Below are 22176 nucleotides of genomic sequence, written 5' to 3' on the forward strand. Positions count from 1 at the left end.
ATCGCGTGAGTTAACGGTGATTAAGTGACAGCCCTAATTTATAATGATACCTGGGGCTCTTGTACAGTGCTTTTCATCAGTAGATCTCAAAGCACTTTACGAGGGAGGTCTGGATCAAGGGCTGCATTCCACTGACAATGCAAATCACGGCGGGGGGGGGGGGGGAATAAACAGCTAATAAAAACTGTGATGCACGGGTCTAATTACATTGCCTGGAGCCTGAATGTATGACAAGGCCTACAGGTTTTGTTAACATAATCTCACCACTTAAAACAGCAACACAGAGCCAGGTCCATTCAAAGAAAAGACAAAATTAAGGGTCATTTATTTAGCTGCGTGGAGAAAGCCTAATGGAAAGTAGAGTGGGCACAGGGGGTCTCACATAAACTTACTATTGCCCCAGTTTTAAAATTCCTTCTGGGGGGAGGAGGGGCATAATGGCTGTTGAGAACTCTTCAAAGAATCTCTTGGACAGTGTCAAAAATCTTTTCAAAACACTGGTTGACTAGGCAGTGTATGTGTGCGCGCGCGGTACTTAGGTATGCTTTAGTTCCCCCTACGTTTCCCTTTGTTTTATACGCTCGCTTTATTCTATTGTAAACTACATGGTAAGATTTGGTCATAACTGTTTATACTGCGTCTAGCAAGTTAGGGCCCGATCTCTCCATTTGTTTAATTAATGAGACTGAGTCAAATCCATGCCTGGCTGAATGCCAGCATGTTAGAGTTACACCAGGGAGACATTTGGACAATGATCTTTAACAGTTGTTGAATGCAAAGATACAAAACCAAATGGGTTGTAATTTCAGATACAATAGTGCTAATTTTGCTTTTACTTTTTTTTATTACAGTCTGCAGTGATTGAGAATTCTTTCCTCGTGATCTCTGCTCCAGGACCAGTGCTAGGAAAACGTATACTGATCCCGAAAACATTTGTAATGGGCTGCCAAAATGTTTCTCATTTTGGCGCATTGTAAGCAGTGGGCCTTGACAGCTTTTGTCACTTCGTTTATTAAAATAATTTACCTTCCCCACATACCATATTTGTTGTGTGGTTGAATGTTCACGGTGTATTATTAAAAACCTCTCCATAGTTCCACAAATCTTAAAATATATAATTAATTTGTGACTCCTATACACATCTCTCTCCCAGAGAAACCTGAGTTGCTGGTTTCATCCCACGCTGTTAGAAACTGCTGATTACATCACTTCCTCCATTTTCAAGTCATCTAATTGGGCAAAACACTGGTCCATTTTTAAAGACTCCCTCCCTTTGTAATGGGTGATCTTTGAGAGGCCTAAATGTTTAGCCCATCTGCTGTTAATTTCACTGGCTCGAGGCTCCTTACCATGACTGGACTTGCAAGGGTTTACAAAAACTGGTTTTTATAAAAATCAAGGGGACAGATCCTGAAATGAGGGACAGTCCTTTCGTTTAGGGACATATGATGACCTGCCCTGATCAACTGATTCTGATAAAACCAAGAAGCCGAGAGATCTGCATGTTTTCCTTTTGAAAGCTGATTAATCTTCATACAGTAAACTGAATCCCAGTGGGTAAGGTTTCATGTTTAGTACGTATGCATGACTGACTGACTGGGACTCAAGTGAGCTAAATGTAGCTAGCAGTGGAGTTCTCAACAAACTAACTTAAGTGTTTATTACTCCTTTTCACACACTGCAATTTTCTTTTTCTTTAATGAGAATGCAGGTACCAACTGTTTAATTGTGGTTTTATTGATAGATTCACTTTTCATGGAGATCTGCAAGTTAAACATTTGCCTAGAAATAGTCTCTTTCCTGGCCATCACATTCCAACTACAGAAGCCCTGCATGTTAAAAACACCCATTGCATGAGTTATAGCAACATTTTAATAAATACTTTACAAAAATAATGCAAGTTTTTTAAATCACTGACAACTCCTTATTCCTTCCCCACAAAAAAACTCTTTAAAGAATAGCTTTTTCTGTATAATACTGTGCAGTCAGGACATGCTGGAAGGAAAAAGAATTAAGAAGGTGACTTATTGTACCCCAGTGAATATGTTCAAAAGTCTATATTCGTTTCTCCTTTTTAAAAAGTGCACTTATCTCTTTATAGCAGAACCCTTCTAATTACATGTAGGAATTAAGAAATCCCAGTTAGCTCCTAGGTTTTTGTCAACATCCTTTTCCTTTTAACTGCACTCTTCAGCCTCAGCAAATTTTGGCCCTTTAGTCCTTGATCCTGCAAAGACTTACTTACACTGTTTCTTTCTTTGTGCACACTGTGTGGCAGATTCTCTAGTGGTGTGAATTGTCATGACTACATTCCCTTCCATGGAGCTATGACCATTCATAGCAGCTGTAGATCTGCCCCTGTGCATAGTCCCATTGAAGTCACTGACTATGCGCAGTGTGGGAAGTTAAGCACATTCATGTCTTTGCAGAATCCGAGGCCTTATTTTGGATTCTTCTGGTGTAGCCCAAAGGAACATGGCAGCTGCATCTCCTGGAAACCCTACCACATATATACAGCTAACACCTGAGTGACTGGAAGGGCAATGGAAGCTTCATCTGAGAATGATTAACGTTGGTTTATTGATCTTCAGCATTTCTACCTGTTTTCTCCTCCAATAATCAAGATCTTTCCCTCCCAACAATCCTTCCCCTCTTCTTAAAGATATGATTAAATACTTTCATTAATACAGCTCCAGTGAAAGTGTTATTTTTAACAGCTGTGTTTATATTAAATAAGTTACATATAAAAACTGTTTATGAGAGTTTAGGCTTTTTGGCCCTGATACAAAAAAAACCCCTGTCCATGTGGCAAAGCAGGTAAGTTTGTGCTTATCTCTAAGCACATGTTTAAGTCCCATTGACTATAATGGATTTAAGCATGTGCTTAAGTGCTTTGCTGACTCAGGGCCTTTGAGCCTGATTCGCATTTCACTTCCCCTAACTTTACCCTGCAATTAGGAACCGATCATGCATGATTTAAAATCAATAGGATTTAAAACTGACTTTAATGGGAGCAGGATCAGAGCTTTACTGATTTACACTGATGTAAAATCTGTATCAAGCCCTTTATTCAGCATGAATTTATTCACACTATTTTTCCCTGTGGGTTTTGAAATAAAATGCATTTTATTGCTATATAAGCTTCTATCATTAAAGGTTTTATGTATGTTTGTATGCAGAGAAGTGTGAGTGTGTGTGAGATATATGCATATATAAATTACACACACACACAGAGAAAAATACACATATATTATATACAAATATATACACTCATACTAAAGATACTGACCAACCCCATTTCAAATAGATTGTGCCATCTATGGGAATGATCCCCATTTTCCTGTCTGAGGAGGAAAATCCCTTCAGTATTCCCTTGCTTCCTGAAACTGCTTGTAATAGTCTTCATCTGAAGGGTTTTCTGTACATTTCTGACCATTGTTAGGGGGCCGTGCTTCATTGTATCGGCTCCAGTCTCCTTTGCATATAATCCAAGGCAAAATGTCTACTTTGTAATGGAGCTCGGCGGAGAATTCTACGCTGATCAGGTTTGGTGTGCCCGCCCCTTTGCCCCGAGTCATCAGCTGCATATTGTCATCATAGCAACAGTGCTGCGCTGCGAGCGTTGTGCTCTCCAAGGAAAGCATCGAGCGGATACAATATCGGGCTGTGGGCTTGTAGATCTCCAATTTTTCCTTTGGCCCACTGGCATCTTTCCAGCGAAAGTTTTTCCGCTTAATCCGATCATAGATCTCCGCAGAGCTGTAAGCGACTTCTGTGGGGTAGGTGCAAGGGCAGCTGGGTAGGTCATTAACCACTTTGTGCATGTATTTCTTCAAGAACTCACTTTTGCAGCTCATCCATCTTTCGCAACTATCAGTGTCTGTGTGAGGAGGAGAGATACATTACACGGCATGTAAATTAATGACATAGCTACCAAGATAACACAATGAAGATAACCAATGAGAGAAAAGTAACTGTCCTGCAGAGAGTTCTGTGTAACCAAGTAAGGGCTATAAAGCATGCCTGCTTGCAGTGTGGTGACTTATCTTGCTATTGGATAATCAAGAAAGCAAGTAAGTGAATGATATGACAGGAAAAGGCCATCCTACTGTGCATTACATTGCCATAGCTACGTGTATCCTTGGCACTTACTCAGCTTTCATCTTCTTAGGCTTTCAAAGTGCCTTACAAACTTTAATTAAACCTGGCAACAGCCCAGTGAAGTACAATAGACATCAGACCCCGGTTTCGCAAGTGAGTGAACTTGAAGCACAGAGAGGTTAAGTGACTTGCCCTAGGTTAAACAGTGACTCCGAATTGTGAATAGATACTGGCAGCCCTTGCTGTTGACCCTCAGCTCCAAAACCCAAAATCACACAGCCTTCCTGGGACACCACTTGGGGTTCTGAAATGGTACGTGAGGCTCAACTGGTTTATGACGACACTAAAGACTCCAAGATGATCAGCATAGCCTTGTATTTATGAAAAATACTTTGGTTAGGGCTTCATTTATTTTTCTCTTGCCACGTCCTCTGCCTCTCCCAAAAGGATCTTTCAAACAGCTGCAGTTCAAACATGGAGACTGGTCTACAGCACCCAGTAGCAGTTCCAGTTACATGATGTACCATCAGACAATTTCCATAAATTAGGATGGTCTAATGGCACTAGACCTATGAATTTTGGTGCAGGGTGGAGGGGTGGCCAGAGTAGAACATTTACAGCTGCTGTTAATGGATTATGTAGAAGGGGACTGGAGAGAATCAGTTAAGTTTCTCATATTGTTTTTTGGGGGTCCAAATCATCTCAAACTATGGGTCTGGTCCCACATGTAGGGGCTTCATTCCACATTCATAGAATCGTACAATATCAGGGTTGGAAGGGATCTCAGAAGGTCATCTAGGCCAACCCCCCTGCTCAAAGCAGGACCAATCCCCAACTAAATCATCCCAGCCAGGGCTTTGTCAAGCCTGACCATAAAGACCTCTAAGGAAGGAGATTCCACCGCCTCCCTAGGTAACCCATTCCAGTGCTTCACCATCCTCCTAGTGAAAAAGTCTTTTCCTAATATCCAACCTAAACCTCCCCCACTGCAACTTGAGATCATTACTCCTTGTTCGGTCATCTGCTACCACTGAGAACAGTCTAGATCCATCAGGTAGTTAAAAGCAGCTATCAAATCCCCCCTCATTCTTCTCTTCTGCAGACTAAATAATCCCAGTCCCCTCAGCCTCTCCTCATTAGTCATGTGCTCCAGCCCCCTAATCATTTGTGTTGCCCTCTGCTGGACTCTTTCCAATTTTTCCACATCCTTTTTGTAGTGTGGGGCCCAAAACTGGACACAGCACTCCAGATGAGGCCTCACCAATGCTGAACACAGGGGAATGATCATGTCCCTGGATCTGCTGGCAATGCTCCTACTTATACAGCCCAAAATGCTGTTAGCCTTCTTGGCAACAAGGGCACACTGTTGACTCATATCCAGCTTCTCGTCCACTGTAACCCCTAGATCCCTTTCTGCAGAACTGCTGCCTCGCCACTTGGTCCCTAGCAACTTTATTTATGTCATCAGCACTCAATGGGTCTCATCACATGAGTAAGGTGAGCAAAGTTTGGGCCTAAATACTCCAAACATATTAACTCAACGATTTCATGTTCAGTTTTTCATACATTTAAGTCACATGCCCGGTTGTCAATAAGTACTATAGTTTGCCTTACAAGCATACACTAGGATTTGGCATGCCAGGTAACACTGTTGATCCAACTTGTCTAGTATCCTACCTCCATAAGTGACCAATCCCTGATGCTTCCATGGTAGGGAATAAACCCTCACAGTACACGTGGCCCATTATGTGCACTGTTGTACATGAATGGAAGAAAGTTACATACAGCAACCAGCTCCTACCCTGAGGCATTGATTTGGTTGACCCTATCTTGCCAGACACAGCTAAAAATGCTATCATTGCTCATAAAATTATCCCGCTCACATCAGCTACAGCTGTAACGCTTATAAAAATGACCACGAATAAAATGCTGCTATAGCGCCTTCAACTGAGGCTATCGAAGCGCTTGCAAATTAACGTTGAGCAGTATAGCACTGCTGTGAGGTAAGGACGCAGCATCCCTGTTTTACAACTGGGGGAACTGAGGCACAGAGAGCGACTTTGGTGATTTGCGGAAAGTTATTCAGAAAGAATCCCGTGACAGAGCTAGGGATAGAACCAAGCTACTCTGAGGTCTAGTGCTGTTCCTTAACAATAAAATAATCAACAGAAATTTGACTCATTTTTAAGACAGAGGCTTATGAGCCCAAATATTATAGTGATAGTTTAAAAAAAAAATCCTAAAAGGAGCTTGTCTCTTTACAGTAAGAAATACTAGATGGCCAGCTGCTTACCAACTTCGAATAGCTTGGTGGCATTGAACTCTTCGCTTCCTGCAAGTAAGCTCACTTCTGTGGCAGCTGTCCTGAAGGTGTCTTCAATCCCTAAAGACAAACACAAACTAATAGCTGTGTTTTCTTAACAGTAAATAACAATGAAAAACAAAAACAAACAAAGTTTTTATTGCATTGCCTCTATTGAGTTTAGTGCTGGAGGAAAACATTAACAATATAATGATGAGAAACAGGCTGACCTTGTGGTTTCCCTGTAGATAACTGGTGTACTTGCTTGGCCGTCCTAAAATAGCCAGGCCAAAAGTTCCAAACTTGGGTGCCTAGAGCTAGTTAGGGCACCTACATCTATATTTAGGTATGTAACTAAGTGGCCTGGTTTTTCAAAGCTGCCCAGTAACTCCCAGGAATTCCAATAGAAGCTTCAGGTGCAAAGTACCAATGAAAATCCATCCACTTGGTTAGGTGGCCAAGTTTACAGATCCAGATAGCCTTTTCCTAGCATGTGTTAGGGATGGTTGATGACATCTCAACTTGTTGAGAAATTTCTTAGTGAAAGCTGTAAAGCACAATGTGGAATCTGAAACCTATTGGAGCCCATGCTCCAGCTGAGTTGAAATGCTCCAAAATGCTGAACTGGCACTTTTTTTTGGGAGGGGGGAAGCTGGAGCAGCGATGGTCCCAGGTCAGGTGGCTCCTTTCTCTCCCCAGCTGCAGAGAGTCAGTAAGTGCTGATGCTAGGCCTGGGTGGGGGCACTTGGCAGCAAGTCAGCTGGAGGGAGCTGGGGATGCTGCAGCCAGGGGAGCATTGGGGTACAGAGCTGCCAGGAGTCCAGGGTGGAGCTGGAGTCGGGCAGCAGGACCACATGGATAGTGGAGGGAGGAGCCTGGCCCAGGTAGGGGGAGGCAGGGACAGGACAGACTCTATGGAGAGTCACTCCCTGCTCGCCCAGGCCTCCCTCAGCTCCCCCGGTCTTTCTCCCTGCTCCCCCCACTACCTCTCAGCCACCCTCTGCTCCCTTCCAGGGCCTCCCACAGCCCTGCGTTCCAGCACTGCTGTTTCAGACTCCAACACTGGTTGGAGACCACCTCAGCTCCACCTTTTAAACTGATGGGCGACTTGCTAACATGTTTATGTTTACTTGTTGGCAGGATACCAAATGTTTTTCAGTGAGTGAATGCAATAGCGCCTGCCCCAACAAACTGAAAATGTATTTGTGTGCTTCGTTCTTCAGTTACATTCTCTTCCGCTGCTAGGGGAATGAAAGGAGTTGGGAGGAAAGAGACAAATATGGAGATAATGGTCCAAAAATCTTAGAAACTTGGGTTGCCTGGCAAGCTCCAGTAAAGCATTTGGCACCAGCCGAGAGAACCATGGAATAACAAAAAAAAGTGTGAAAACACGGTCATTACTGGGCTAATTGTATTATGCTCAAATGAACACCCTTTCGATGCTATTTTATTGAGCATATATGTACTTAGCTAACTACTATTCTCTTTATATGAAAGCCCTTCAAAGAAGCATTTCAGCATGTAATTTTTATTCCACTGCATCATATATTTCAAAAGTAAGACCAGAAAACTCTCAGGATACAAAAACCGTGTGGTTAATGTAGCCTGTTTCCCTTCCATCCCCTTTCCAGTGAACTTTATCGTGGGCTTGTTACTGGTGCACAGTAATACAAACCAGTGCCTTGCAGAGCTTCCAAACAGCCTCAGGCTTCCTTACAATAATTTATTGTAAGGGCTTTGCCTTAACTGCAGCTGTAGATGCAGAATAATAGATACCCCAGAATCCTTACAAGGTAATAATTCGCTGCAGAGGTTCTGCTGGCAGTATAGACAGTAGACGCTGAGCTTTTTGCCCTGATCATTTTAAAAATACCAGCAGAGACTCGAAGAGTGTATTACATTTTCCTTGCTGATCCTCAGGTGTCTGTTATGTGACATAATACATTCTTTCAAGTCTGCCATGGTTTGATGCTCGATGGTAATAAATACCTGAGACTATAACTGGGAGATGGTGACCTCTTCTGGATTTAACCCATTGTTGTTCAGGTTTGAGGGGGTGGGGGAATGATCAACAAGCAGATTACTTGTATGTGTGAGAGTCAGTGTTTCCTGCAGTGGCTAGGAAACAGCAAGCAACATCCTGAGATGGATGGGTGTGCATGTCAGAGAGTAACTGCTACACACTGCTTGTAGAGTGACTTTAAAAATCTCTTGCAGTGCTGGTATTTGTATAGTCCCAGTGCAACAGCTGATCTCATACTTAGGATTTTACAGGTCTTTCACTTCCTTTACCTTCCAAACTGTGAAGCTAAACGTGGCAAAATGTTGGTGAAATGCAATCTGCTGGGGTGTGCTCCCCCTGGCTCTGCCCAGGCACCCCCTTCCCCCAAGGCCCCACCCCCACCCTGCTTCTTCTCACCCCCGCTCTGCCCCCACCCTGCCCAGTTCGGACCCCAGCCCCGAGCGCACGGCACCCTCGCTTCTCCCCCCTCAGCGCCTCCTGCCGCTGCGAAACAGCTGATCCAGCTGATCCGTGGCAGGCGGCAGGAGGGAGAGGGAAGCACTGATCAGTGGGGCCTGCCAGTGGGCAGGAAGCGCGGAGGGGAGGGGAAGGTTCTGGTAGGGGGGCTGCCAGTGGGTGCTCAGCACCCACCATTTTTTCCCCATGGGTGCTCCAGTCCCGGAGCACCCACGGAGTGGTACTGTAATGTGGATGCACCATTCTGCTCTCTGCGGTGTAATTATACAGCTGCAATGCATCACCCTCAGTACTGCATCATTATATCACAATGCTTCTAACAATCCAAACAGGAATCAATGTTTAAATAAAAGCAGCCCAGAATCTTGCATGTCGATAGTTTTGGGGGCCCAATTTTGATTTCATGAAAAGCATGATAACGGCACCCCAAAAAGTGGGTGTGCAAATGTGGATTAATATGTATAAGCAGAGGATCCTCTCAACACGTCGCTCAAGCTGAAACCACATCCTTAATCTGCCCTGTTGTACACAGGCATTGAAGGGCCAAACCTGCCGGTGTTGAGAATTTTCCAATTTGTAGGCAAAATGGACTAGGAGAGATAGATGGCATTTTAGCCTTAATTCTAGACTTGCTGGTTTGTATTAAGAGACAGGAGCTTTGTGGTTTAATGTCTATTAAAACAAAAACGAAAAATCCCTTGAGTCAACTGCAACAGCTCTTTAGCACATTACTCCTGAGGGCATTCTGCGCCTAAACGTTCTGCATCAAAACATTTAAAATTCTGCGCACATTTTAAAATTCTGCAAAATTCTGAAAGTTTTATTTGTCAATAAATAAATGTAGAGGCTGCAGCATGGCAGTCGGGAGCACAGGCCACTGGCTGCACGAAGGTGGGAAATCACCCACCCCCGGGAGACGGACTCAGTTGTGAGGCTGCACCTGACCCTGACACAGCACAAGGCCTGGGCCTGCCCCAGAAACACCCTTGGACCCTGCAAGGCGCACTAGGTGTGGGGACCCAAGTGTAGAGGGGCTCAGTGTGGGGGGATCCAGGTGTGGAGGGTGAGAGGACTCTGGATACAGGTAGCTCAGTGTGGGGTCTAGATGTGAGGGGATCTGGATTCACAGAGGCTTGTTGGGGGGATTCCAGGTGCCGGGGCAATGGGATTCTGCAGGGGCTTCCGGGTGTGGGAGTCTCAGTAGGGGGGTCTGGGTGCTGGGGGAGTGGGGGTCTAGGTGCAGCTAGTTGGGGGTCAGTGGTGTGGGGGTCTGGATGTGGGGGCTCAGGATGGTGCAGGGGGTGGGGCTCTTGAGTGCAGGGAGTTCACTGCGGGGGTGGTCTGGGTGCAGGGGTGGGAGTCCGGAGGCAGGGCGGGTCTAGGTTCAGGGGGCTCCAGATGCAGGGGTTGAGCGTCAATGGGGTGGGGCTTGGGTATGGAGGACTAGGGAAGTTCTAGGTGTACACGGCGAGGCTTGGTGGGGGTGTCTGGGTATGGGCGGTCCGGATGCACAGGAGTTGAGTGGATGGGGGAAACAGCTCCCCGTACAGTGACCCCTACCCCCCTGCGGCTGAGGAGCGATGGGGGCAGGAAGCAGGGGAGGATGCTGAGCTTCCTGCAACTGGAGGAGGTTTCTAGGGGTGGGTCTGACACAGCCCCAGCCGCTCCTTGCAGGGGGAAGAGGAAATCCCGTCCTCTCCTGCCTCCAGCCCAGCCAGGACTAGCAGCTGATCCCAGCTCAGGGTAGGAGCCACTGACTGGGGTGTCCCCAGCCCTGTGGTGATTTACCTCTCCACCGGCTGCTCCAGGTGCCTAAAACGATGTACCTGCACAGCTAGGAGTGGTGCATGACTGCTCTTGCAGCTTTCCCTTTGCTTCCCTGTCAGAAAGTCATTTTTCTGCAGAGAAGGAAAGAAATCTGCGAGGGACATGAATTCTGCACATGTGCAGTGGCACAGAATTCCCCCAGGAGCAGAACATCTAGGGTATAAGGCCATGTTTCAGATCTCCTCTAAAGCCACTTTGCAGACAGTTGGCATGATACTTTAAAAGGCATATTATTAACTAATATGGAGCCATTATTCCTGACATTATGGCAAGTATATACATTAAATGTATTGCAATGTATGTACTTATTTTCAAATAATAGTCACGTGGCTGTTTTAAAATTGTAAAATTAAAAAACCAAATGTGTTCTAGGTGAAATGAGTGCACATTTCTTTGGGCAAAAGCTTCAGTCCTGTGACGTGCGGACTGTTCGGGTAGGCAAGAAGTAACTGCAGCAACAAAAGAAGTTTGCTTTTAGACTGAAACTTTCTGTAGCAAATTTAACGCCTTGTAGGTGACAACACTGGATTTAATAACAAATGCTTTGTTAATTTAAAAATAAAAACAGAACTACCCTAAAACATAAAAGACAGACATGGTACATTAACATTAAAATACCATGTCTGCCTTTTACATTTTAGGGTAGTTCTATTTTTTTTTTTATGCTGCCACATATGAAATAAAAGTTCATAAGTGACCTTCAGGATTGGAACACCACTTTCTAATAGCACTGTTACCCACCCATGGCCCAAATGTGATGCAGGCCTTTAACCATGTATGGTGAAGCCCGCCAAACCCAGTGCTCTGTCCCCTGGTACAATGATCTTTCTAATAACAATTAAGGTTCTCTCTTTAAAAAACCAACCACCACCATTTGTTAACCAAACCTGGGCAGTTTGGCCTATCACATGTCCTCGACTCAGTGGCTGTGCAGGCATATCCACAGGACCTGGTTCGCTTCTGATTGCCATTCCCGCAGGTTACGCTGCAAATGGACCATGGGCTCCAGTCTCCCTCTCCATCAATATAATCTATCCAGGAACAAAGATGAGGAAGGAAATGAAAAACAAAAACCCTACTACCAAAAACTACTGTATAGATGGTGGTTTTTATTAAGTAGGCATAGCAAGAATGGAATCCAGATGTCTCTACCTGAAACCTGGGCTGAGTGCCAGGCTTAAGCCTGCTGTTTAAATGGTTTTCACACTTGACTCTCCTCAGGGACATGCATGCAACATTATTTGAAAAAATATTTCCTTTCTCTTTTGACCTTTTGGCAGCCGAGAATCTTCAGCAGTAAAGCTGGGTCATGAACTAACAGAACATCTATTCAAACTTTATTTTTCCATCGGTAGGAATATGCTTTCTGATCATAAACCGATCAGATATGTAATAAAAACATTTACTTTAACCTCCTTCCCCCCCCCCCCCCCGAATAAACCCCTCCAAACATATCTATAGCACACAAAGATATTCAAAACTTAATTGGATTTTAGGACAGAATGCAGGTTGGATTCTGTTTGGGTAGTTGATTGTATGTGGAAATATTTCAGCTTCATTCTTTAATCTCCCCACACGTCAGAGCAACGTCTATAACTAACATGTTATAGAAGAAGTCACTGCCGTAGTGAATTACGAGCTCTTTTCAAACCCGTGATAATGAACATTTTATAACACTAACTAAATGACTAACTGTTGTCACTGAGGGCCTGATCCCGCACCATTAAAAGCTCTTTGGGTCAGGAACCAGCATTTTGTTCTGTAATGACTGGGGCTTCTAGGCACTACCACAGTGGAAATAATACAAACATGACTCGGCCCAAATTGAGTGAAATATTCCACTGACTAGTCTGGGAGGCCCAGAGCATAGAGTGTACTGCCTAGTCCCGCTTCATTCCCGATATCAAAGATGCCACTTCAGTGTTACATGTTTGCTAGAAGACCAACCAAGCTCCTGTCTCTCACTATGTAAAGGACCGGGCTAGTGCAGAGTTTTCTGCCAGGGTTAGGGGTGTCTATTTTATAACACGGTTTGTTTTATTGCCAGTGTGGACAGAAAACATGGATAATAAACCCCATTAAAGATGGGCGTTTTAGCCTAGAGAATCCACACTGGGAATAGAAATCTTCTTTTAACACTGATGCCCTTAGGTGTGGCAGAGCACTGTACATCTTTTTGTAGTACTAAAATTTGTCCACAAATACAAGTACAAGAAGAAAGGACTTTAAAATTCTGGCCCAATAAGTATTCAATACTTATGTACATATTTAAATATAAAATTCAGCAAAAAAGCTCTCTCTAAGTTAAGGCTCTAGACTCAAACCTAATCAAAACAAGGGAAACAAAGGGCAGGTCTACACTACAGCCCGGATCTATGCACTGAGATCGATCCAGCAGCGGTCGATTTAGCGGGTCTAGTGAAGACCCGCCAAATCAACAGCAGATCGCTCTCCAGTCGATCCCTGTACTCTCCCCCCACCCCCCGAGGAGAAGAGTAAGGTAAGTTGATGGGAGAGTTTCTCCCTTCAACCCCCCGTGGTGTAGACCCCGCGGTAACTCGACCTAAGGTACGTCGACTCCCGCAACGTTATTCACGTAGCTGGAGTTGAGTAGCGTAGGTCGACTTACCGGGGTAGTGTAGACATGGCATAAGGCTGAAACAGTAAGCTAAAGCCGCTCTGTGTGTAGATGATGCAACGTGAATGACAGGGAATAAAACCACTGCTTTGAAATGCTGCTCTACCTCAAATCTTAAGTATAGGGCCCTACTAAATTCACGGTCCATTTTTGGTCAATTTCACAGTCATAGGATTTTTAAAATAGCGAATTTGATGATTTCAGCTATTTAAATCTGAAATTTCATGGTGGTGTAATTGTAGAGGTCCTGACCCAAAAAGGAGTTGTTGGGGGGAGGGAGGGCTGGCAAGGTTATTGTGTGTGGGGGTGGTTGTGATATAATTCCCTTACTTCTGTGCTGCTGCTGCTGGCGGCGGCGCTGCCTTCAGAGCTGGGCAGCTGGAGAGCGGCGGCTGCTGGCCGGGAGCCCGGCTCTGAAGGCAGCGCCGCCGCCAGCAGCCGCGCAGAAGTAAGGATGGCCCGGTAGGGTGTTGCCATCTTTACTTCTGCGCTGCTGCCTGCAGAGCTGGGCCCTCAGTCAGCCCTTTGGCCGCCCAGCTCTCAAGACAGCAGCGCAGAAGTAAGGGTGGCGTGGTAGGGTATTGACACCCTTACTTCCGCGCTCCTGCTGGCAGGGCGCTGCCTTCAGAGCTGGGCGCCTGGTCAACAGCCACCCCTCTCTGGCCGCCCAGCTCTGAAGGCAGCACAGAAGTAAGTGGCAATACTGCAACCCCCCTAAAATAACTTTGTGACCCCCCTATAACTCACTTTTGGATCAGGACCCCCAATTTGAGAAAGGCTCATCTCCCCTATGAAATCTGTAGAGTATAGGGTAAAAGCACACAAAAGACCAGATTTCACAGGGGAAGACCATATTTCACGGTCTGTGAAATGTTCTTCATGGTCGTGAATTTGGTAGGGCCCTACTGAAGTATATTTTGATTTACAGCTTCATCCTTAGAGGCGCTGAACCATTTGCAACTCCCATAGTGTGCATGAAAAGTCACCTCCCAGAAGTCATTCCAAAATGTGTAGCTATAGCCCAATGTGATGGTAAGGAAATAATTCCTCCTTTCTATTTTCTGCTTTCAGCAACTGTTTCATACAACAAGCTGAAAACAATTGTTTTCCCCATGATACATCTGGAACAGAATTACACAAGCAAAATGTTCCTGCTGTCTATGCCACTCCCTACACAGGAGTCAACGTAACTTGTCTTATTTATATCTCAACCAAACATGACCACATTGTAGTTCTCACTCATTTATCCTCCAGTTACATTTTAGCTTCCAAATCACTGCACATGGTTCTAAATTTGTAGTTATCCTTATACTAAAAATAAATGAGACCTTGTTTCCTTTGTTTAAAAAAGTACACTTATGAATAAAAAAAGAATTCTTGTAGGATAACTGGTATAATTTTCAAGATTATAGACTTACAAATGGAATGTGGCTACCACAGCCTAGTTTGTGCATCTGCACAGATTTGTCTTTAAAAGCCAATGAACAAAAGCCACATGTTGGAAAAATTCTATTTTGCTTGGCCTACTTTCAGCGATGCCTCACCATTCTCATTTTCCCCCAAACTAGTTTTACAATCCCAAGGTGCCCATAAGAGGTCTGGAATGCGAACTCACCATACTCTGGCTGTTCCTTGGATTCAAAAGTCCGGTGGTTGGGTGCATGCCTATCCCACCCACCAAGAGGGTTTAGGAAGTTGCTGTCTTCGGTGGTGCTGTCATGCTTGTAGTCCTGGTCACCGCTACTCATGCGAGTCAAAGTGGATGACGTCTGCCACCAGTTCCTCCAGTCAGGGGATGGGACTGGCCAGCTAGGTTTGCTGCTCTCTTTGTGTAGATCCTTCTCTGGTTCAGTATCAGGGCCATCAACCACTTCTATGGTAACCTAGAGAATTCAAGTTATGCCAGGTCAGTCAGCATGCAAAATCCAAAACTAGATCATCTCCACAGCTCTTCTATACAGCAGATACATGGGACTGATGTTATCTAGCAAAGGGGGCTTATAATCCTTTGGGGCTAGCCGGTTATAAACCATATGTGGATTACTATGAGCCCAGAGATATGCAGAAACTGAGTGATCCCTTCTGCCACCTTTTCCATGTCAAATCTTGGAGCAAAAAGGCCAAAAAAAAAAAAAATCCTGAACAAAACAAGAACCAAACCTACATCTTAAACCTTTACAGTGAAGCTTTCTGTCTTCAGGGGGAAAAGTCGTTTAAAAGTTTAAGAAGAAGAAAAAGAAAAAAACACTCACTTTAAATTCATTGGGCCTGAATATGAAGTGAATGTGAAATGTGCTAGATCAGAACGGTAGCCTTTGTTGTTGGCTTTGCATAGGTGCAAATAACTACACCAGGTGCAAGGCAGTACAGAATCAGTTGCATTCTCTTTGCTTGTTGAATACCTGCTCAAGTGTTGGCCTGGTCGCTGGCTGATAAGAGGATTTGCACCCCAGAATATTTTCGTATAGTGCAGTTGTAACATTGTAATATTTAGGGCTGGCACTAGCGTGTGAAACCATAGTGTAGGTGGCCACAGATTCATTACATTCTTCTTTTACCCTGAGATACCTTTTATATCCAAGGGCACAATGGGAATTTTAATCATAAATGACTGTCAACATTTTTTCAACAAAATATAATAAATAATATACATTTTATATCACTATTCATTAGAGAAGCTTTAAGCATTTTTTGTCAATTATCACAACAGCCCTCTGAAATAGATTTGATTATACTCACTTTCCAGAGGGGTAAGAGGAGGTACATTTAAATCACTTGTCTAAAGTAGGACAGGCCACTATCAACCAGGAATAGAACAGCCCAGATTCAAGATTCCCTGCTCAAATCCCTAGACCACACATACATTCATGCATACAAATAAATCTGTATAATACTGTATAGTAATTATAACACACCCTTTTGCTGCTTTTCAATGCATAAAAATAAATGAATTAATTATGAAACTCTTAAATAAATGTTGGGTGCGCACATACATGTGTATTTAGGGAGACACTGGCACTAGCAATCAGGAATCTAGGGTCCCTGTGTCATGGAAATACAGTGTGACCATAGACAAATAAATTATGGGTCAGAGTCATTGGTATGCCCTTGCTGCTTTGTGCTGCTCCACTAATGCAGTGCAGCTGTAAACCCAGTTCAGCTTGCTGAGTAAGCTGGACTTTTGGGTTGGCCAAAGGAGCCAGAGTGTAGAGGCGGTTCTGTCATATATATCTAATATATAAAATGTGTGTGCGTATGTACATTTTATAGATACACCTACATGTTACAAAAGTCTTTTGGACAGAACTTTCTTAAAATTGGGTTTTTATAAACCAGACAAAACACAATAGCTTGTTATGCTGGGGACATGAAGGCAACGGGATTAGAGTTCGCAGTTTCATAAAATTGGTTTTAATAAAATCATGGTTTACCTGAACACACACACACACACTCTCTCTGGCAAATAAAACCCCATGTACTTTCTATATCCGTCATGCTACCTGTGAGCTGCCGAGGGACATTACACAGGAAGTGGAATGGCTCCAGCTGAAGATCTGCTGGAGCTCAGTTGTGCAGAATGCAGTTGTACACTTACAAAACAATGCACACATTTCCTTTTTGGAGAAACAAGCCATCGCATTTACACACTACTTCCCCTCTGACTATGGTCAGAAAAATTGAGACGAAATGACTAGGAGGTCACTTCCACTGGGAAGTTCCATGGGAATTGTATAGAAAGAAGCAATACAGGTATGCAGTTGTTGTAACAAAATAAGTCTCTGGGAAGGAGATAAACAAAAAATATGCTGGGCAGCTTTGTCTTACATTCATTTTAATGGTGGAATCAAAATGATTACTCCAACAGATTATTCACTGCACTTTCTACAAACTGAGAATTAAAATAGATTTCATATGCTTGAAACGATAAGTGACAGTTCATGGGCTGTACGGATCCAAGTAAAACAGTGTTGTGCATCCAATAAGTGGGAATAAACAAGGTGCTTTGTAGCAGTTTAAAGACAATTAGCTATGCTTGGAAGATCCTATCACTGGCTAAGTATTAACAGGACTTTTTTTTTAAAAAGCACATTAACTTTAAAAGCAAAAACTAAACGAAAGGAAACAAAAGAGATTTTCCAAAGGGAGCACTTCAGAATCAGTCCTTCTTTGCTATTTTTAAATTGTAATAAGATGACCTCTCTGGGTATTTCAAGCAGATGTAACCTGAAATCCCATAGGAATCTAATTTAAAAGATTACTCAGAATACGAAGTTATTTTTAAGATAGTATAAAAAGATCTTTGAATTTTCAGTTAACCCTGCTATATTTTTAATGTGTTCGCTATTAGTCTTATTACAGGGTACTTTAAAACAATAAGGATTGCACATCTCAAAGTAACATTAATTTCTTCTTAAAGCTGGGTTAAAATACAAAAAACCTCCACTTCCACCAATTATTAAACAATTATATTATTCTTTCTGACAGGCCTAAGGAAAATGGATTTAGTCACCCTCCATTCTGCTGCAGTTTTCCCAAACACACCACTCTAATGCAAACTGCAAGGTGTTAAACTCATCTGATACAAATGGATTATTAATAAAGTGTGTACTATATACTTCCACAGAGATTTCACTTCTCCAGCTCTGGAGTCCAAGTATTTCTAACATGCCCATCATTGCAGAATTCAGCTGTCAGACTGTGTAAATTCACATTAATGAAGTAAGTTTGTGTGTGATGAAACTTGACAAAGAATCAAGTTCCCACAGGAGGACAAAATACCACTACCTGCCAAAACAGAAGTATTTTCCCCTTGCCAGGTGCTTCATGTGTCATTTACCACCAGCCTTTTCTGCTGTACTCCCAAGGTGCCTGTATTACAATGGGGAGCGGCAGAGCAGTGGAATGGGACACAGCAGCACAGCACCCTTTAGGGTCCACAGGAGTGGGAAACTGTGACTTGAAATTCAAGCGCAGGGGAGAACTAACATTCCAATAAAAACTGGGGTATCAGGTTCCAAGTTCAGTACCCCCTCAGAGCTGGGTAGGATTGGATGGGTTGTAGCAGGGGCTGGAAGAGAGGAAAGCTCAGAAAGAGAAAATAAATAGGTGGCCACATCCCATTCATGTGACTTCACTCTCGTTGCTAATGGGAAGGAAGAAAGTGATTCTATTTTACACTGAGTAACCCTGCCACACTGGCAGGTCTGCATGCGTTACTGACCTGGCATTTGTCAAATCAATGGAGACCAACAAAAGGGCTTTTCGGTGAGGAAGAAGAAAAAAAAAAATCTGTGCTCCCAAAGGAAATATGGCACTGGTTTTAAAAACCACCTCACATTTTAGAGGACCTCCAATGAATTAGTTTATTTGAGTGCAATGGTGCATTTGGCTGCAGCTCTGACACCAAGCTAAAAAGCAGCCACCATACACTAATGGCAACAGCTGCTGTGGTTACTCCTTTAAACAACCTCTTGCCTTATCAATACTAAACAACTGTACAAATGCAGCATGAAATGATGCAGGGGTTGAAAAATGGGCCAAACTTCTGCGGGGCTAACAGATCACAGAAAAGCCAGTAAGAGAGTCCTTCTTGTATTACTCGCAAAGGGCTTACATACATCACAATAGCAGTGAGTGGTGTTACTTTAGCAGTTATTTAAAAAAATAAAAGTATTTGACAAGTTTTGCATAGATCTTCTAACTAGAACTGACTTTTTTGTGGCTCTATTCGTTTCTAGTGTACTGGATCCAATACCTTTATATTCAACAATGACCTTGTAGTTGGAGTAGTAACCTTGGGGCAGGGCTAGTTTTCTTAACACTGTGATTATACTCCCCATAACCGCACCTCCCCAGGAATAACAACAACAACAAAAATGTGGACAAGCGCATAACTATGACATGATACAGCAATTGCTTTCTTTACCGCTATATAAAACAGGGCTCACAGGAATATCATTTCAAACTGTTTTCACAGGCTGACTTTCAGGCCTGTAAAGTATACTTCTACAATTTATAGGAAAAATGTCTTCATTTTTTGATGTATTATTATTGGTCTGTGTGTATGTCCCAGAAAACATTGGACAGCAGGACCAAGATTTTCAGAAAGAGGAGCCCAGAGCTGGGATCCTAAATCTATATTTAGGCACCTAAGTAAGTAGCCTGAAATTCTGGCCACATATTTAGGTGCTTAAATTGAATTAGGTCCTAAATGAATTTAGTAGCCTAAAGTTAGGCTCCTGTTTCTGTAAAATCTTGGTTTTCTGGGAGAGAAGGCTAAGTTTCTCAGGCCCAAGACCCCACTGTCACTACTGGTATGCCATTGCATGTGTTGTACAGTTTTCAGATGCCACATCATCCAGTGAAAAGGGAGCTCAGAATGACAACAATTATTTATTTGTATGGGGAAGCCAGGAAAATGTTACTCCTTATTTATCCATTCTTTGGCTTTAAGCATTCAATAACTTTCCTGCCAGAGAATGTATCCCCCCTGTCCCCCTCTATATTCTGTGGTTTACATTGTTATTTGTAAATATATATATATGTATAGTGGCACACTATTTACCTCAGTCTGAGCTCCAGGCCTTTGTACAGCTTCCCAGACTACCCTCCTCTAGGAATTCATGAATATATAACGGGAAGACTTCTAGTAGCAGTGGGGGCAAAAGACATATCTGGCTTTAAGACTAAGCTTGATAAGTTTATGGAGGGGATGGTATGATGGGATAGCCTAATTTTGGCAATTAATTGATCTTTGACTATTAGCAGTAAATATGCCCAATGGCCTATGATGAGATGTTAGACGGGGTGGGATCTGAGTTACTACAGAGAATTCTTTCCTGGGTGTCTGGCTGGTGAGTCTTGCCCACATGCTCAGGGTTTAGCTAATTGCCATATTTGGGGTCGGGAAGGAATTTTCCTCCAGGGCAGACTGGCAGAGGCCCTGGGGGGTTTTCACCTTCCTCTGCAGCGTGAGGCATGGGTCACTTGCTGGAGGATTCGCTGCACCTTGAAGTCTTTAAACCATGATCTGAGGACTTCAATAGTTCAGACATAGGTTAGGGGTTTATTACAGGAGTGGGTGGGTGAGTTCTGTGACCTGAGTTGTGCAGGAGGTCAGACTAGACAATCATAATAGTCCCTTCTGACCTTAAAGTCTATGATTCTATTAGAAAGCATGTATTCAACATACAGTCAATTTACTACGTAGGCCTGTTGAATACTGGAATGGCGCTAGGTCCAAATCTGTAAACATTTGGAACATTACAACTTGTCTACGAAGTAATGGAGCATCAGCTTTGATACATTTTGTTGTTTCCTAATAATGTCTGTGACTAACTAAAGTACATCTTTATCTTTAGGTATGGATGCCTAATAGACAGATATATACACTGGTAAATTTGTGGGTGGATGGGTATAGAGTGCCAGGAATGTATTTAATAAGAGAATTTGTTATAATAGTGCATTATGTTTTTGTAAACACATGTTTTAGGCAGATCAATATTTCACTAAATTATTTTGGTTAAACATGACTTCTTCTTAATGCAGATTTTCCTTTGAGACACTAAATTAAATTGCTAATTTTTTTCTTCCTAACCCTCTGTCTTTAAGATGCAAGTGACTTGTAACAGGTTATTCCAAAACCAAGAAGATGATTTTCACTAAAAGCACATCAGATTTTTGCGGAGAGAAGGACTTTCTACTCAAGGTGGCTGCTGCTAAAATTAACATTTAATTCTTTGTTTTCTGAACAGAGGGCCAGATTTCGATCTCTAGGTGAGAATTTAATCTACAGTCATTCCACTGTAATCTGTGGAATCAGTTGAGATTTACACTAATGTAACAAATGAGAACGTGACCATAGTTTCCAAGATACTAGCTTCCTGATAGTCACATTGCCAGTGGTTGGCTACAGAATAAAAGAGATAAAACGCTGCCCAAAACCAAAGAATGGAAAATATCTATATGACAAGAGGATGAAAGAAAGACATCTGCAGTGTCATAAGAAAACTATGATTCTACCTCTAGCTCTGTGCAGTCAGTGGCATTCATAGAGGGGTTCGGGGGAACTGGGATCTGTACATCCAGGTAGGCAAAAGGTATCCAGAATCTCTCTCCACATAACAGCACGATGGGTTGGGATACCACACAGAGGAAGGGTATAAGATAAAGTCAGTGTCTAAAGGACTGAAGCAAAGCTTAAAGCTGGCTTGGTTGGGTTAAGCCTTTTTCCATAGTGTGTAAAATATCAGTCTTAATGAAGTGTGTACCTGAATGTTGGGGTTTTGCCCATTGATGTCTGCTTTTGATAGGTCAGGAAAGTTTGGGAGATCCAGGAGGAAGGATCTGGGTCCATCTCTTTGTAATGATGTGTGTTCATTTTCCTGCCTGAATCGCTGTTTGGGGAATGGCCTGTGTGCTGCCTGGTGGTCAGGATATTGTCTTCTGTCATTAGGGTTTAACGTGAAGCTGGTTTTGGGAGCAGAATGGCCATCGGGATCCAGGGTGTTCTGGGGAGAAAGGAATACAATCAAACAACAAACAACAGTAACAATAAAACAACCCAGCCTTGGCTACACTGACCCCTATCTCCAACTTTTAATTAATGAAGATAATCAAACAGACAGCATGTGTGCAACCAGCAGAATACCAGGACAACATTGCTCAGGCAGTCTTTGTACATTCTGCAAGGTGCATATAAATCCTTACATGTACATCCCAAAGCTAAGAACCCAAGTACATAAAATATAATGCTAGAATTTTCCTAAGAGCTCGGCATCCAACTCTCAGGGAATCGTTCAGTTACAATGGTATAAATCTGCAGCCAGA

The 22176-nt window shown here is 43.1% G+C and overlaps 1 protein-coding gene across 2 annotated transcripts in view; it reads right to left on the reverse strand.

Moving 5' to 3' along the window:
• Positions 1-457: 457 nt before the first annotated feature.
• ISM1 (isthmin 1) overlaps positions 458-22176 on the reverse strand; it is a 68930-nt gene continuing 47211 nt past the window's right edge. Inside the window, exons 2-6 of one of the 2 annotated variants that reach the window (XM_074947174.1) lie at positions 21618-21857; positions 14963-15230; positions 11597-11740; positions 6395-6484; positions 461-3880 (exon numbers count right to left, since the gene is read on the reverse strand). In XM_074947174.1, coding sequence (XP_074803275.1) covers positions 3363-3880; positions 6395-6484; positions 11597-11740; positions 14963-15230; positions 21618-21857 — 1260 coding nt within the window. In that variant the 3' untranslated portion in view covers positions 461-3362. Of the gene's footprint in view, positions 3881-6394; positions 6485-11596; positions 11741-14962; positions 15231-21617; positions 21858-22176 lie in introns of both variants that reach the window. The other variant, XM_074947175.1, reaches the window with a different exon arrangement.

Source organism: Natator depressus, chromosome 3 (genome assembly GCF_965152275.1).
Source record: "Natator depressus isolate rNatDep1 chromosome 3, rNatDep2.hap1, whole genome shotgun sequence".
NCBI lineage: Eukaryota > Metazoa > Chordata > Testudines > Cheloniidae > Natator > Natator depressus.